This window comes from Opisthocomus hoazin, chromosome 12, assembly GCF_030867145.1.
Source record: "Opisthocomus hoazin isolate bOpiHoa1 chromosome 12, bOpiHoa1.hap1, whole genome shotgun sequence".
Classification (NCBI taxonomy): Eukaryota; Metazoa; Chordata; class Aves; order Opisthocomiformes; family Opisthocomidae; genus Opisthocomus; species Opisthocomus hoazin.
Window position 1 is genome coordinate 16,925,535 of NC_134425.1, and position 16,348 is coordinate 16,941,882.

General features: G+C 39.4%; 1 protein-coding gene across 2 annotated transcripts in view; it reads right to left on the minus strand.

The window, feature by feature from the left end:
• Positions 1 to 16,348, minus strand: part of NFATC3 (nuclear factor of activated T cells 3) — a 78,427-nt gene that overhangs the window by 21,217 nt on the left and 40,862 nt on the right. For both annotated transcript variants that reach the window (XM_075433799.1, XM_075433798.1), the window contains exons 4-9: positions 8,560 to 8,759; positions 7,217 to 7,389; positions 6,309 to 6,449; positions 3,897 to 3,952; positions 3,172 to 3,298; positions 652 to 1,704 (exon numbers count right to left, since the gene is read on the minus strand). In XM_075433799.1, coding sequence (XP_075289914.1) covers positions 652 to 1,704; positions 3,172 to 3,298; positions 3,897 to 3,952; positions 6,309 to 6,449; positions 7,217 to 7,389; positions 8,560 to 8,759 — 1,750 coding nt within the window. The remainder of the gene's footprint in view (positions 1 to 651; positions 1,705 to 3,171; positions 3,299 to 3,896; positions 3,953 to 6,308; positions 6,450 to 7,216; positions 7,390 to 8,559; positions 8,760 to 16,348) is intronic.

Genomic DNA, 16,348 nt, shown 5'->3' on the forward strand with positions numbered 1-16,348 from the left:
AAGTATTTAAAGTGGCGAACCTTATAGCCTGGCCTGTAGCACTAGACTGTCCTTATTCTGTTAATGTTAAACCAGTGAGTTTCTCCAGAAGGTAGCCAGAGCGGCAAGGAGAAAGCCAACAGCTACTGTGAGCAGAGGTGCTGAATGATGACCGCCTATCTATAGGCTCCGCAAAGAGACTAAGACAGGGCCAAAATGCATGTGATGTATTTTCAAAAAACCACCCTGCCCTTCTTTAAAACTGGGACAACTCCAAGAAACAAGACTCTAAACCACATTTATGCAACTTCAATATATTGTTATGACTTTCACTGAAACATACCAACAAGACAGAAAAGGCTTCAAATTAATTCCTTGTATATAAGGTGTCAATGTGTAGGAGTTAATCCTAAAGCCCTGTTTTGTGACAAAAACAAAGCCTATGGACAAATTAGACTGAAGTACTTGAACTGTGTAACTACAAATTTTCAGCTGATATCATTAGTTTTAAGTAAGTCATTGCTTCAGCCACAAAAATACGACTCCATTTTGACGCTACAAATGTACTTCTGTGGGGAGGAGTGTTCTAAACAAAACGAAACAACACTCCCACATCCACTCTGTAGTTTAATGTAGATTATATGCCAGTAGTAAAATATTACATCCACTTACCATCATCTAGTGTGATGTCTTGTAGTCCTATTGTTTGAAAACTCAATTCTCGATCTTCGGGTTCTGGTTTAATGTTAATAGCTGCCCCATCTGGTGAAAACGGAGATGAATCGCATACGGTGTGGTGTACTAGGGATGACGCTGCGTTCAAACCTCCCAGCGCTGGACTGTGTGCTTGAGGGGAGTGCTGTTCCGCGTGACTTACAGTGGTTGGCGGGGGAGAGGAGGCAGGTCCTGAGCTAGGAGACTGATAAGGCATAGGCTGCAGCTGAGGCGAAGATGGTCCAGACAGCGGCGAATGGACCAGAGGGTGGGAAGCTGTCGGGGATGGGGATGAAGCGGATGCTGGATTTGTAGGATGGTATGGGACTTGCTGCAGCTGGGGAGAAGACTGCCCAAGGGACCGACTCAGTGCGGAAGGGATGGAGCCCTGCCCAGCGCTTGGGCAGTGGTACCCCAGCGACGGCAGGTGAGAAGGTGACTGTCCTGAATGAGCTGGGTGTGCTAGCGGGTGCCCTGCTGTACTTGACGTTGACACAGAACCTGGATTTGAAGAATGAAACTGCATTGGTGGTAGAGCTTGGCAGCTAAGATTTACCAAATGAGGTACGGTTGTGTCTTGCTGAAATGAAATAGTATCAAATCCTTGGCTGGAGGCAGAGTTCATAGGAAGACCAGACTGTCCATTGTACATGTCATTAGACTGCATAGGCTGGTAAGAAGGCCTCACAGGAGGTGCTGATGTTACCTGAAAAGACTGAACCACAGCAGGAGGCAAAACATGACACTCTTCACTTGGACTAAGGTTTCTACCTTGCATGTGTGGCAGGTGGGACACCGCCGGGGTCACCATTGCTGTGTATGGTGGTTGACCTGGACACACAAGGCTCCTGGGTGATGTAGACAGTAAATTGTCATGTGGATGCCCTTGCTCTGGTGAAGGCAACTGAGTTCGGATAGAATGCAGGCCCTGGACACTGCTTGCATGAGGCAGGGACAAAGACGGAACAGCAGACAAATCCACCTCATCTCTGTGCTCTTGCTTCATTACAACTAGAAAAAGTAAAACACTGTATTACCATTCCAACCCACCTGTATCCTGTCATATTTAACAGCCACAACAGTATGGTTAATGTCCTTGCTCTCATGTCCCTTGTTTTGCCCTGCGTTCTTTTTTATTTTATTCCTGCTATGTTAACCCTGAAAAGCCAGAACTCTCCTAGCATTTACTCAAAGGCAGTCATCTTCCCCTCTAAAATATCCCCCTATGCAATGTCTATTTTTGAAGAAATTTGCAACCCAGCCAGAGAAAGTCCAGTACATCCAAAGGGTGCTGGGGGGGGGGGGTGGGGGGGGTGGGGGGGGTGGGTGCTGCCAGGCTACACTGAACACAGGCAAGGAAGAGTTCAGCATCAGGCACGAGGAAAAGGGGAATGAAATTTTTAGCAGGCCTCAAACTTTCCTTAGCGTCTGATCAAGACAACAGCTGAACTTTGGCAACACAGTTAAACTAGTTTGAGTAGTGCCTGTTGTTTTAATCACAGCAGCTCTTTCAGCATATCCCCCAATTTTAATGATGGCAACAATTATTCTTCTAATACAGAGAGTTACAAATTGACACTTTCAGTTACAGGATTTTTATTTTTTTTAAGCTACTGGTAGGCTTATGAAAAAATACTGATACCTAGGTAACATTGCTTAAATTGCGCAGGAAGGCATGAAGTAAGTAATTTTAGAGCACAAGTTAACAACACTTACTTTACATAGAGTAAACTTATGCCAGTTGGCTTTAAGCAATTTACGTTGATATTCATATCTGACTAAAGACTCCTTCAGATACCTGACTTCAAGTCCTCCAAACAGTACTGAAGGGTCTAGCACCATCACTGGTACTTTATGAATTCTGACTGCTCTAAAGGGGTTTTAATTTCTTACAATAATAGAAAGGAAATGGCAGGCAAAGGAGCAGGCGCTGCATGCCTAGCAGTAACCACTTCCTCAGGGCAAATGGCAGGGATTAAGCTGTTTTAGCTAGATGTACAGTTAACATGCACAGTTCTTGCTGCTGGATAAGTTACAAACTACTTTCTGTCAACACACTGCAATGTGTCCAGAGAGGTGAAAAAATATTTTATCTTGTCTAAACCCTGGGGATTTTTTTGACTGGGGGAGGGGAGAAATGCGTAAAACCTGTTCTTGTCTGATCTCACTATCCTCCATGCCATCACTAGGGTGACTTAGAAGAGCAGCTGCTAAAATTCATCATCATTCTCACAGAAGAACAGAATGCAAATTATTCTGTAGAAAGTGTAACAAAGAAATACCTGACTGTAATCACAGCGCTGTATCCGGTACTCAAAATTTCAGCTTTTTAATTAGACAAGCTTAAGTAAGTTGTTTTACGAACAATTCAAAGCTATTCCTACCTACACGTCAAAGGTACAGGACTGCCTGAATTACTTTCAAATGTCTACTTTAAAAAACAAAATAAAATGAACTTTTAAATTTTTTATTTAATACCTGGTGTATAAGTAAAACGTTGAGACTGGCTTTTTTTCCTCTTGCCATTGCAGAGATAAAACTGCACCTGAACTGCAGCTGTGATGGTTTTGTTATGGTATGGAGGAACTTCAAGTATGATGTTTGCCTATATGAAAGTTAAAACAAAAAAATTTTACATATCAAATGCAAATGAAACTGCTCTTAATTACAGATAAACTAAAACACTTGTTGCAAAACTAAAGCAAATGATCTTTTGAAATTGGTAAACTTCAAGTTTATGCATATTACATAGTAAAACAGTACTATGAGCAAACTTTTATTTGGAGACTTTTCTTCTTTTAAACACAAGTGTTCTGAAGGTAATGCTTTTAATTAAATAGACATGCATAAAAAAACTCCAGCAGTGAAAGAGTTGCATTATGGATCATCAAGCTTTTAAGAAAAATTTTAATGCACTGGAAATTATTTGTCATCTTAGCAAAATTATCTTCAGTTCTCTTCTTTCAATTTTCATTTTTTTTCATTGCTTTCACAAGCAGCATGCTACTTCCAGTTCCTTCAAAGCATCATCTTAATGGCTACTTTATAGTATTAACCCAATTTGGAAGTCTCCAGTTGTCTGTCTGAATCAGCCAATGATCTACTTTGCTAAATGAAGTCTAAATTTCAGAACAACAGTGAAGATGTCTAGTTTCTCATATTAATACAGAAAGCCTTCTAAAGTAAGAAAAATTGTTTCTCACCCCTTGACACTTTTCCCTAATTATTTTCCCTTCTACCTCCCACTGTGGTCGTCCATCTGTTGAGAGAAATTTACAAATAATTGAAGCAAAAAGCATTTTCTAAAATACTTTAAAATACTTAAATACGGAATATAAAATTGCATTTATTTTCAGTCATAATGAGGCCATTCAACCGACAGAGAAATATTGTAAACACAGTGTAAAGTAGAGAGATGCTTTAGGAGTTTCAACAGTACGGACACTGTCTGTAAGCTGACTTGTGCAGGAGTTGGCATTTCAACAGCACCTGCTGGTTACACACAGTCAGATTTAACTCCAAAGGAGGCCGTGTATACTACAAGTGTACAGAGGGATTTTTTTCCCCATTTTTCTAAAAACGTTTTTGAAAGGTAGTTAAACTGCTCCTAACACTTGTGATTATTCAAACAGACATGCTGATGACTTAACCTGTAAGTCACCACGCGAGAGATAACACAGGCCGTACCTTCACGCACATACCCGCAGGTTACACATTTAACGCAAACACCCTCCCCTGAAACAAAAGACCCCGTTGTTCAAACACCAGGCAAGCTGTCTGTGTGGTGAGGGAAGTTAATCACCTTGGAGAACCTCTCTGCTCTGACCCAGCATAACCCACTACCCTTAACCCAACACTCCATGCTCTCTGCTACTGGGTTTGGCACAGGTTATCAGGGAACCTGTTGTCTAGCAGCAGCACTTCTTTAAAGGGTGTTCAAGTTGCACGTCAGAATACATTATTACCCCCCCTTACACTGTATTTGCTAATGAAAAAGCCCCAACTCTTATACTAAATATTTAAGGAAATAATAAGATGTAGAAGAACTGGACTTGGTTGCAAAGTTTTATTTTTAATAAATTTATTTTTGCTACTGTTTTCCCAAAAGTTCTAACCGGGTATTCAAGTCACAGCAATTTAAGTTGTTCAAATTTTATGCTCTGTATATTAAAGGGACCATCAGGGACGAAAAGGAACTATATGCATTAAGACAGCTAGTCCTAAATTTTCAACTCTCTTTCATGCATTTTAGTCTAAGGAAGAAATGGTAAGATCAAGTTTTCTATCCAGAAGAGCAACAGAACCAGGAAGAAATGCTGAGTAACTTAGCATCTTTGAGGAAAACATTATCCCTGTACCCAAGTGCGTGTGTGCACACCCGCATGTAACGCAAAACAAAAATAAGGAAAACTTGTAAAACAGTCATTGTATCTGGTTGTAGTAAACTAAAAGTCTTTGATAGGGTTTTTTTGGTGTTAAATTCTCTAGTTTATGGAGTTGCATCATTACAAAAGAGATAGGAGAGAGGAAGAAAACGGGGAGGGGACGGGAGCTTTCAAACCTGTGCTTACATTTAAAGAAAGATGCTTTGGAAATACTAATCCAAGATATGCAAGTTTCTTGCTTACTTTGAGATTCTATTTCCTACATATTAGACTAAAAAATTTAATCTACTGCCCTTCCAAAGAATATTTTGTTTCATTTCATGAGATCAGTAGGAAGCAGTCAGGTTTTTCTACAGATCTCACTGCCTGAAGGAAACACTCTCTCTCTGGTTTACCTCCAGTGGAACGCGTACCTGCCATGGAAGTTTTACCTCTACTTTGCTCACAGACAAGCGTAAGCCTGCCGCAGTTCTCACCCATGACTAAGGGTTGCCTAGAAGACAGAACTTGGATGAATGAGAATCATGTAATACAACTCACTACAACGTTTCTGATTCCTTGGAGATGAAGTACTTGACCAGCTTGTCAAGCACACAAATGTTTAACGCACGCAAAAGGTCACTGCTGTTCACACCGCTGCTTACTGCCAGCTTCTCACCCACACGCACGCGTGCCTGGCTACAGATGCCAGTGAGGCACAGACGCTGCTGAAGCACACGCTGTATGCCAGAGCTGACCCAGATCTCCAGGCTGCTTAAACGATGCAGCTCTTAAGAGTAACTTCTATACAGAATCTTACGCAAATGTATGGAAAATACTCAGTAGTGTTTTCTAACTAATATTTACTTCATTAGCTTAGGAGTAAGTCAGTTGCTATGCAGTGACTAAATCAGATGTAACAGGATATCAATGCCAAACAGTACATTTCCATTAGTTCCTGGGGTTTTTTTTTTTTACATAATAAGGAGAAAATACATGGTATGGCTTGTTAGCAGCATCTTTCAAATACACACAATTCAAAGTCAGCCAGCCTGTAACTGCCATCCTGAATCGGAAGCACTATTTCATTAATACTTGCCAGCCAGCATATAGATCAGTGCCCAAACCGAAGTTTCAGATTATGACTTGTGACTTAACGTCTTTCTTATTAAAATATGCTTACTTCCTAAAAACTGAGCTCAGGTAGTGGTTTTGGTTTTCTTCGCAAGAAGAAAAAAAGATAGTATTTACCTTGTCCTTTTTCAAAAAATATAATTTTGGATTCTGGAAGAAAATTGGATCCTGTCACCACCATTTCATGGCCTCCATTCACTGAACAGCTGTTGATGCTGTACTTCTCAATCTGAGGAAGTTCCTGCGCAGATCGCTGAGCTTTAGAAACAAAAATTAACGGAAAAATTATCATTCACAATTGTGAATAACAGTGACATTTATCATCCTAACTTGAAGAATAAGAGGTGAAACTAAAATGGCCATCTGTTTACATAGATAAATCATTCACAAATATGATTTATGTTTTAAAATTTTGTGGGAATTACAGAACTATAGAAAAGAAACACCGAGAAGCCATGAATCCCAACAGCCTCTACTGTTACAGCAAATGAACTTTGTAGTTTAGGAATATTAGTTTTAAAATTACTTTAGTATTTTACAGACAAAAGGAATTCTAGGAGAAATTTAGATTGCTTAAGGTCATGTTTTGATTCCTTAGTGCCAGCGCTTAACACAATGAACTCTCTAGAAGTTCAGCTGTTCATTAGATAACACTGTATAAAGACAAGTAAGGGTACAGACTCTTATAAATGAAAAGGTATTAGTTCTTCCCAAAATGAATATTTGTTTTCACTGAGATATAACAGCTGCCTCTGCTCATATAGAGGATCTACCGAACTGCTGGCTGTGTGACTGCAGTGTTAGGTTTAAAGCCTAAACCATTGTTTTTCCTCCAAACCTTCAGGCTGCCGCTTGGCAAATACCATCTTTAAACATAGATATGTTAATTGTTGGTAATTCAACATGATGCTTTTTACACACATTTGTTCTACATAATTCTGACAATATTTATTGTCGGAATGACAATGCTACTGACACATGCAGAAAACATGAGAATAAATTATATATAGTTAAAGCAATCTTACAGCATTCAACAGGTATGGAAGCAGTCTGCAGAGATAAGACTTTTCCACTAGGTTGTGGGATGTGAACACGAAACACAAGTCGCACTCTGGTATTCTTTCTTCCAATATCTGTCTCTCCTTTACGGAGCTCTATATCTGAATTGCGAAGTTTCAAAATACCAGCACAATCGATACTGGAGATACGTGAGGACGGATGGATCAGAAGAGAAATGGAAGAAAATGAATCAAACTATTGCCAAAGTACACTCTTTAAGCCTTTCTTTTGTTAGAGAATGAAGAGCATTCTATCTTTTCTCCACGTTACGCTATTTTAAATGTCAAAACATCTGAGATGATAAGATCTGTTAGTGTCAAAAATGGCAGCAAGTACTCTGTTGAAACATTTTCTCTTATGAATGCCTAGCTGCTGCTTCTTTGAACCTTTGAAAGATTATGTGTTATGTGACATAGTAAACATCATTTACAAGGAACAAGAGACCTACAGTTAGTTCTGCCTTAGAAAGGACTAGAGAATGACAACAGTCTAACCATCAAATCCCAGCTACCATTCCACACAGTTATCGATTATTCACACGAGACACACATACTTTCATCAAGTAACATGTAGACATAAACTTCTGAGTAGTGTTAGCGTGCACATCGTCATGGGCTCACAGTGGAATGAGCATGAAGTCTGCAACTAGGAAAATTTAAGCTGACCTCAGAAGTCTACATAAGAAATAAACGTGCTACATAAACAAATAATCGTGCTTTACTCTGTTCACTGACCCTCCGGCTAGAACAGAGCAGTTTAATTGTTGCTGTAACTAACCATTAAACTATCATTTAGCACATTCTATCTGGCAAGACCTGAAAACTCAGAATAATGCAACTGCTAAAAATAAAACAATAACCAAAACAAGGAAAAGGCCTACCAAGATAACAGAAGTTAAATCACCACATTCAATTAAGAAACAAACAACTGAACTGTATTGACCGTATTTTCATAGCAAAAAAGTCTTACATCTTTGTAAAATCAAACAAAAACTCTACCAGTCAGTAACCAAGACACAATTCTAAAAATGTGGAGTCACATATATGTATGGATGGTATGGAGAAGTGTAATCCTAGAAGCACTCATCCATCTCCCTGCCAATCTTACGAGCTTCCTTGTCTCTCTACTCCTACTCCTTTACGCCTGACTACCTAAATATTGGCATGTTTAAAGAGATGTTTCCATCTTGACCATGAGCCGTATTTGTGGAAAATATGCTATTCTACAAGATTTTTCTTTCACTTTTGCACAAATGTATAAAAAATAAAGACACATAGCAATTGAACAGCTAATTTCTGCCGTGCTGTACCTGGCTGACATATTATTTTCAGGAAGAAGTGGTATCTCCAAGACTTTTGTGCTGGCAATTATTATCTCTTGACTAGCTGTTGCGACTGTTTTTCCAGTGATTCGGTGCACCTGGTAGAACGCATGAGGTCTCAAGTAGCGATCATCTGCCGTTCCGATGAACATCTGTAGGTTTACTGGCTTTTCACTGTAGCCCAGGAGCTGATAAAAAAGTACATGTAATATTAAAGTGTTAGTTGGCTCTTACTGCATTTGTGTCTGCATAGTATAAGTACACTGGTACAAAGACTTAAGAGTCAAAGAGTAGTATTTAATTACAAACTTCTTCAATCTCTTCACAAATCAGAAAACTGAGTATAGATATCTGTCCCCCAACACAAGTATCAGCAACATTTACTAGGACAAATGGATATCAAAATATCTTTATTACTTCTGAATCTCTCCAAGAGAAAAGAAGAGTTTATCTACAGAATTTCTACATCAAAACTATGCTATGTTATAGGTGTGTTTCTGTTTTAAATCAAAGCCAAATTACCGATTTTACTAAAGATACACCTAGTTTCTAGAAATACTAAAATGTTTTAAAGTTCAGTTTTTCTACTATGGAATGCAACAGTGAGTTTTAGTAAACTTGAGAGGTTTTGTGAACGCAAATGTGTTATGTTAGGACAAAGAAAATGTAACTCACAACTAGAAAATCAAGTATGGTTTATTTTTGGCAAAGAAATGTTTTAAAACCCAAAGATTGATACGTTAATTCACGCATCTCTCCTTTACTCAAATGTTAGACTAAGCACCAATGCGCTCCACTGCCATAGAACCACTGGTTGCTTGAGCTAACAGCAGTAATTCTAGGGACAACCGCACTGAAACATCAAGGAGGGGGCACGGGAGGGAGAAGAACTCCAAAAGAAAAAAGCTAGTTTTACGAGAGTAGATGGTACTGTACTATCCAGAAAATGTAAGGAAACAAATTTAACCAACGGTAACATGCAATTTTCCTTTAGCCACTGCAATTTTAAATCCAAAGCCTATAAAATATGTCTTACAAATCCATGAAGCTTACTCCCCTCCTGCAACTGGCAGACCGATGCACACTGCAAGTTATATAATTTCTAAAAAGCAATGCAGCAAATTTACATTTCATCGACTCTGACATCAACTTATGTTCAAACTGGCAAGGGCCAGACAGTCATTCTTTAAATGTGGCTTTGTCATGTCAATATTTTTGTCTCTAGGGAGAGTTATTTGGTCACACAACAGTATAATCCAAGCTCTTTACAGAACCAACACTTAAAACCCAAACAAGCCCATGTCAATTTAACCTACTTACAAGAGTAATTTAACACCAGCAGTCTGCAGTACAAAAAACACCAAAGCACACACACACCCAGGAACCAGCAGCACCGCTGCAGATTCCTTGTATCGTGGAGGCACTGCTGTTGGCAGTAAGCTCCATGTACACCAAACGGCAGCACCTACCAGTCTTGTCACTTTTATTAGAGCTTGCCCAATCAAGAACAGACATTTGGTTTCCAACAGAAATCTGGAACTTTGAAGAGCCATTCTCAAAGTTTTCAGCCTTGCATGAATTCTTTCGGCCAAGCTGTAATAGTCCTTAATTAATCCATCTAGATACAACAGCAGGGCCACATTTTCTTTCCCTTAGTTTGTGTTCTTCCCATTTGCCCAATGAGGTTAAATGTGATCAAGAAGCAAAACAGCCAAAATCTAGACCAGCTAAGACAAATAAAACTGAGCTTGGTCAAATAACCCCCAGACAACAACTGAGGCTTGTTCTTCACCTCCTCGTATCCAGCACAGAATCTAAAATAATTCCTGTGACATACTGCAGATAAAAATCTGCAGACAAGCTACAGCACATAACTGCTATTAAGCAACAACATACACACCATGAGCAGCTAACTCAAAAGCTTGATAGATGAAATACATTATTACTATCATAACATTATGAGATTGCTCAGAGCAAATGCCTATTTGACTTTTTTTTTTTTTAAGTGACTGGAGAGGAAAGCAAAGGAACAGTTCAGAATTACCGCTTCTGTCGCTTCTCTGGGCTGGGAGATCTCTAGAAGACTACTGCGGAAAGGAGACTGTGCTGCTTTTCATGGTTGTAGACAAAGAATTCCGAATTCTTTTGTCCTCAAACCTCCTTCTAGCTTGCTTTGGAGATGTACAACTTCTCCCAGCTGTCACACCTTTAAAAGGCCAGTTCAGTTCAACTTTTACCATAAAATGTAGACTACATCTGTACTGCATTGTACACAGACTATGAATCAGGTCGCACTAAAGCAGATTGGGTTCTGTCCTTAAATCCAGAAAATTCTCATCTATCCCCCCACCTGATTCCAGCTATCATCGAGAATTCATGCATGCATGGGCAAGCAGAACAAACTCGACTTAATAATGTTAAATCTAAAAGTCGCATCTCCTCGTGGGTTTAACAATCCTTACCTCTCCAGACTCTCACTGGAAGGAGGAAAATGTATCTGCCACAAAAAGCCAAGCAATCTTTAAAAGTCATAGCAGCTTTTATCAAGTACAATGTCCTGTCCTACAATTGACATATTTCCAAATAATTTCTTACATGCTCTCCTTTATTTGCATTTATATATATATGTCTATTATTTGCAGGCTTTCGTTCTGTCAAATATGTAAAATCTTCTTTGTTCTCCCTGGAGTTCTCAGTACTAACAGAGCTAAACCTAGCAATAAAACCCCAACAAACCAAACCAACCAAAAAAACCCCAAATCCTCAGCCATTGAGTGGGGTATTTACATTTTCCCCATGTAAATAAATGTGATGTTCTAGCATTTGCATTTGTTACAGTGGAGAGAAAGAGCCTTCTGCAACCATCCCTGTATTGACAGGTTTCTCTCCATTCATCTGCTGGCAGTCACCTGCAAGCTACAGGAACACAACTGGACCACAACAAACTTTACTCTTAGTTATTGTCGTGATGACAGTGAAGCACAGGGACCCACATCAATTAAATACAGAAATGATTTAGTTCCTTTTTATACTTGATGCAGGACTCCAACATATTTCCAATTTTTTTTTAATACAAAATGAATATTTTCATACATTCTATGAGTCTGAATTGTTTTAGGAGTTTAAAGAAAATTAAAGGACATGTATTAGTTTAGCATTTACAGCAGCCATCTTGTCGCACATTCTCAACACTGACTCCACCATCCATTTTCCTCAGAGTTAAAATTAAATCTTAACACAATGGAGTACAGCCTAAATATGACGTTCGTTAAATATGTTCACTCTAATACTGGGAATTACATAAATCACAAGCCAGACCTATTCAAAAATTTGAATAACTTCCAAATGGGGTCACTGTGACAAAGCTGGTTTCCAATTAAAGCTATCTTAGCCTTAACAATGGACGTGTACACAACTGTTCTAGAGATACTAGTGATACGAGAGACAGACAGAGGGGTGGGGAGGAGGGACACTCACAAAACTAAGCTGGTCTGTCTACAGTCAGCGGTGAAACTGTCCTCTACAGAAGCCTACACAGAGCAGGAGCTTAATGTGGTGAAGCAAAATACACCCCACACTAGCAGCTGCAGTGGTATTGCCTAGGAGACTCTCTGGCCATATAGCACCGGTGAACTGCTCAAAGCCGTACCTAACGCTAGTTTGGCTTCCACTATTCTTGAGCAAAGGTCACCCTCTATGCGTGCCCAGATACACTATTACAGAAGACAAATAGGGCCTGGCTTCTGCAAAGCATGTTGTGGAAAGGGAAAGTGGTGGGAAAGTGACCAAAAAATGCCCACCCCAGCAGCAGATTAGTTATGCGTCAATAGGTTATCCAGCGCATTTTCCGTATGGTGCTGCAGAGACAGAAGCTTGTGGGCTTGTTGACTGTCTCACATCACTAACAGTATGTTAGCTATAACAAAGTCGAAATTGGAAACTATGTTCCCACAGCTTCAGAAGCAATAATAACCCCCCTTCCCCCCCCAGCAGTACCACCTTTAGTCACTTTCCTTCTGGCTCATATATTAAAGAAAAAAGAAATCCAATGCCCCAAGGAAACTACACGGAAAAGTATTATAATGTGACAGAATGCATTTTTATAGCAATGCAGCAGACACCTATGCATGTTATAGCACAGAAACATATAAATAAGGATTAAGAATGATCTGTAATAACATCAGGACAAAACTCTGAAAATTTCATACATTCTTCAAAGCCATGCTCATGTAAACCAGTCTCAACGCAAACAAACAAGCCAACAAGGCACGCTCCCCTCCCTGCCCGAACTATGTCTTTACACTACAGCTTTGTCTCATATAAATTGCTGTAAAGGATCTGCAGTGAAGTCCTGTTAAAGGTACTGGAATATAGATATATGCACGGTTAGGCAGAGTAGCAACATATTGGCAAGGTAGCAGAGACTTCATAAATTCATACTTTGCATTACAGATTATTTCATGCATTTATTCAAGGTGTAAAAGAGAACGACATAAAAGAAAAACAATGTAAAGCCACAAATATAACCAATGTGTGCAAGTAAGCGTGGCAATTAAGTAAGCTGGGGGGTGAGGAAGAAAAGAATAACCCTGCCTCCCACATCACAGAGCGTAATTCAGGGCCTGATCACAGTAACGGGGGCCACAGAAACAAGAAACACATCGCAGTCTTCAGCAAGCCATGAGCAGGTTGCACAGAGTCCCCCTGTTTCCAACACCTGTATTTACAGCAAAAAAGGACAGTAATCTTAATAGGCTACAGATGCTAATGAGACAGCGTTTCGTGCTTGCTAAAACTTTGACGCCGGTGGAGAGCTTGTCAAAAACAACATGTTGATAAAAAAACTCCAACACTTATTATATAAATTTGTGCCTTATAATTAACATTTTCCCCTTAAACCTGGCCTACTAAGTGAGCTCACAACTCTAGGCAGGACATAGGATTTTGCAAGAGTAAAACTGAAAACTTACAGTGTTTGTAATCAAATCAAAGAGTCTGCAGGGGCCAGCGAGCCCAGGGGTAGGCAGAAAAAGATCCAAGAGGTTGTGGAGGGAATGCCCGTGCATCCCGTGTCCTTTCTATTACCTAATCACTCAAAGCCTTCAGTGAAACCATCACGCTGTGCCTACCACCCCATAATTAAAGATGGCCCGTGTCATACCACTCCTGAGAACAGAGGACAATGCTGGATCACTTTGTTAATTCACTTGAAAAGTACTCCTGCCTCGTGTAACTGCAGATGCCTTCACCAGCCAGCTCAAGCATATGAGAAGTATTCTGAAGTCAATTGTATGAATAGTCCTGGCAAGAGTAAGCCTTGGATGTCTCTCCCTACACAAATCCTTTACACAGTGAGCAAAGCAGAACTTTCTGCCAACCATGCTCGGTCCCCACTGGAGACGGAATTAGCACAGAACCTGAACTACCTTCCATCTCCCAGGAATGGTGTCACCTCTCTCACAAAAGAAAGCTGGTATTTGGAGCCTGAATTGCCTTTATGCAACGCCTGTCTTGCAAATAATGAAGGAGACTTACCACCCCAAATCAACTTTAGATCAGGAAAAATGGTGTATTTTGGAGTTCAAAATGCACTCCTTTTAAATACAGTTTTGTTCTCATTCAAAAAAATATCACTTGTTTTTAGTTTCATTGACAGTGGGGTAACACTTTCTTATTACCTCATCTGCTTTAAGCACAACTCCGTATGTTGAACAACCCGAACATTTAAGTTAGTAAAAAAAAAAGCTAATTGTTCGTCAATGAAAATACCTACATAATTAACTTGAAAGAACAGATAGGACATTTTGTTAAATACCTAACAAAGCCATGGTATCTTTGTCTTTCGTTCACCTTAGTAAAGAACACACAACATATACAAGTAAGAACATAGAGTTTCTATACAGACCATAGGTATTTAAATTAACAGCATTTTACAGCCTACTACTGGTAAGTGCTGCAGAATCACCATGCTGAAGATGCGTTACAATAAATTGCTGCATTAGCAGCCTGCCCAAGATTCAGTCATGGGTCAATGACAGAAAGACAGTAGCTTAAACTACTGGTTGAACACCAGGTATATTTTCAAGTATACCTTCCAGCATTTACTCTATTAATGTGCACTCCTTAGAGCTGCACATCACAAAGAAAAAAAAAAAGTTAGTGATTTTGCTTCAAAAAAAGATATACCACTCTCCTAGGAGTAGCAGTGTGCCATAGACAACTAGTAAGTTACTGCAGTGTCACTAGTGACCTCTAGAAACCCGCCTCTGTAACAGAATATGGATACACCACCCACTGCTTTGCAGAGGAAACTCAGCCAAGTTGTTTTTGTGTTTCTATATCGTTTCCATAGCAAAGGTCAGTGCATGCGTAAGTTAAACTAAAGCTGGAAGGCGAAGGACTGAAGGTCACTACAGGATAAGCCAGAAGAGCTTCATGCCAAAGCAGTTCCAGCACATTACTATACCGCATGCAGTAAACTCATGCATGCATGTCAATACTTAGTTTACAATTTTTACCAAGTAATTACAGACAGTAAGTTAATGAGAGAATTTTTGGCTCATCAAGAAGCTGTATTTTATACTACAAAAACATTCATACATTCTTAATGCACATATGGAAAAGACTTTAAAAAATGTGTAACATTAAAAACTGTATAGATTAATTTGATCGCTGAAGACCGCAGCATTTAAACTTGGGAACTTGATGGTAGTGGTGAGAACCTTTTCCTTCCTGAGGAAAGCAAATAGGACACATTTAGTAAGAGAGATCAACCTGGAAAAAAGAAGTTAGCTTTTTTCCAGATTACATGCAGATTACATTGGGCCATATCTGCCTCACATGTCACCAGTACCATGCTCTGATCTCAAGGAAAGCTTGCAACACTCGACAAGCTTGTGAGGACTTTGTTTAGTCTCTAATATATAGAAGCTTTACCATCCCACCTTTTTTTAAATTAAGACGGTTCTTTCTATGCTTTCCATTTATTGTTGCGGGCCTAGTATTACCATTCTCTATTCAAATCTAAATATTATTTATCCACAAGATGTGATTTCTTAACACCTGTGACAAGACCCGAGAAAAATATCCAACAGAAAATACACGCTTCACAGTAAACAGGTACTTTTCAGGCAATATTGGTATAGTTTGAAATTGTCTGGTTTTCTTAACCAAACCCCGCTTTGTTTCTTTAAAAAAAACCAACAGTGGCATTGAATCCAGAAGTGATGTCAGGGTTTCACATGCTTAACTCTTTCAGACCAAAAACTAAAGGAAAAAAAAAAAAAGGAACTAAAACTTGGGGGGAGAGGGGAGTTAGAAAAATTATTTCATTAGCGACGTGTCATGCTCAGCAATCAAGCAATACTATGCTACTAATGACATTCAGACAGTGCCAAAACCCATTTGATTGTATTTTTAAACCTATTTTCCTGCAAAACTTTCCAGCATTTATTAGGAAATTGCCGTGTTTAACCAAACTTTCACTGGGGTTTAATATTCATGTGTTATTATTTACATGCCTTTTCTTTGCTTGCTAACAGAAGATGAAGATTCTATCAACACTTCAGTGCTCCTTCACCTTTGCACCATCAATTCACTGCTTATGGCATTACTGGATTGGTAAAGCAGACTGATTAGAAAGAAAGCTTTTACACACAGATAGGCCTCCCTAAAAGCAGGGCATAGTCTTGAAATACAAGACATGTCAGGGGAAAAATTTGGGTTAACTTCATTGAACTAAAGACTCAATTAACAACTCCATCTTCACCAAATGCAC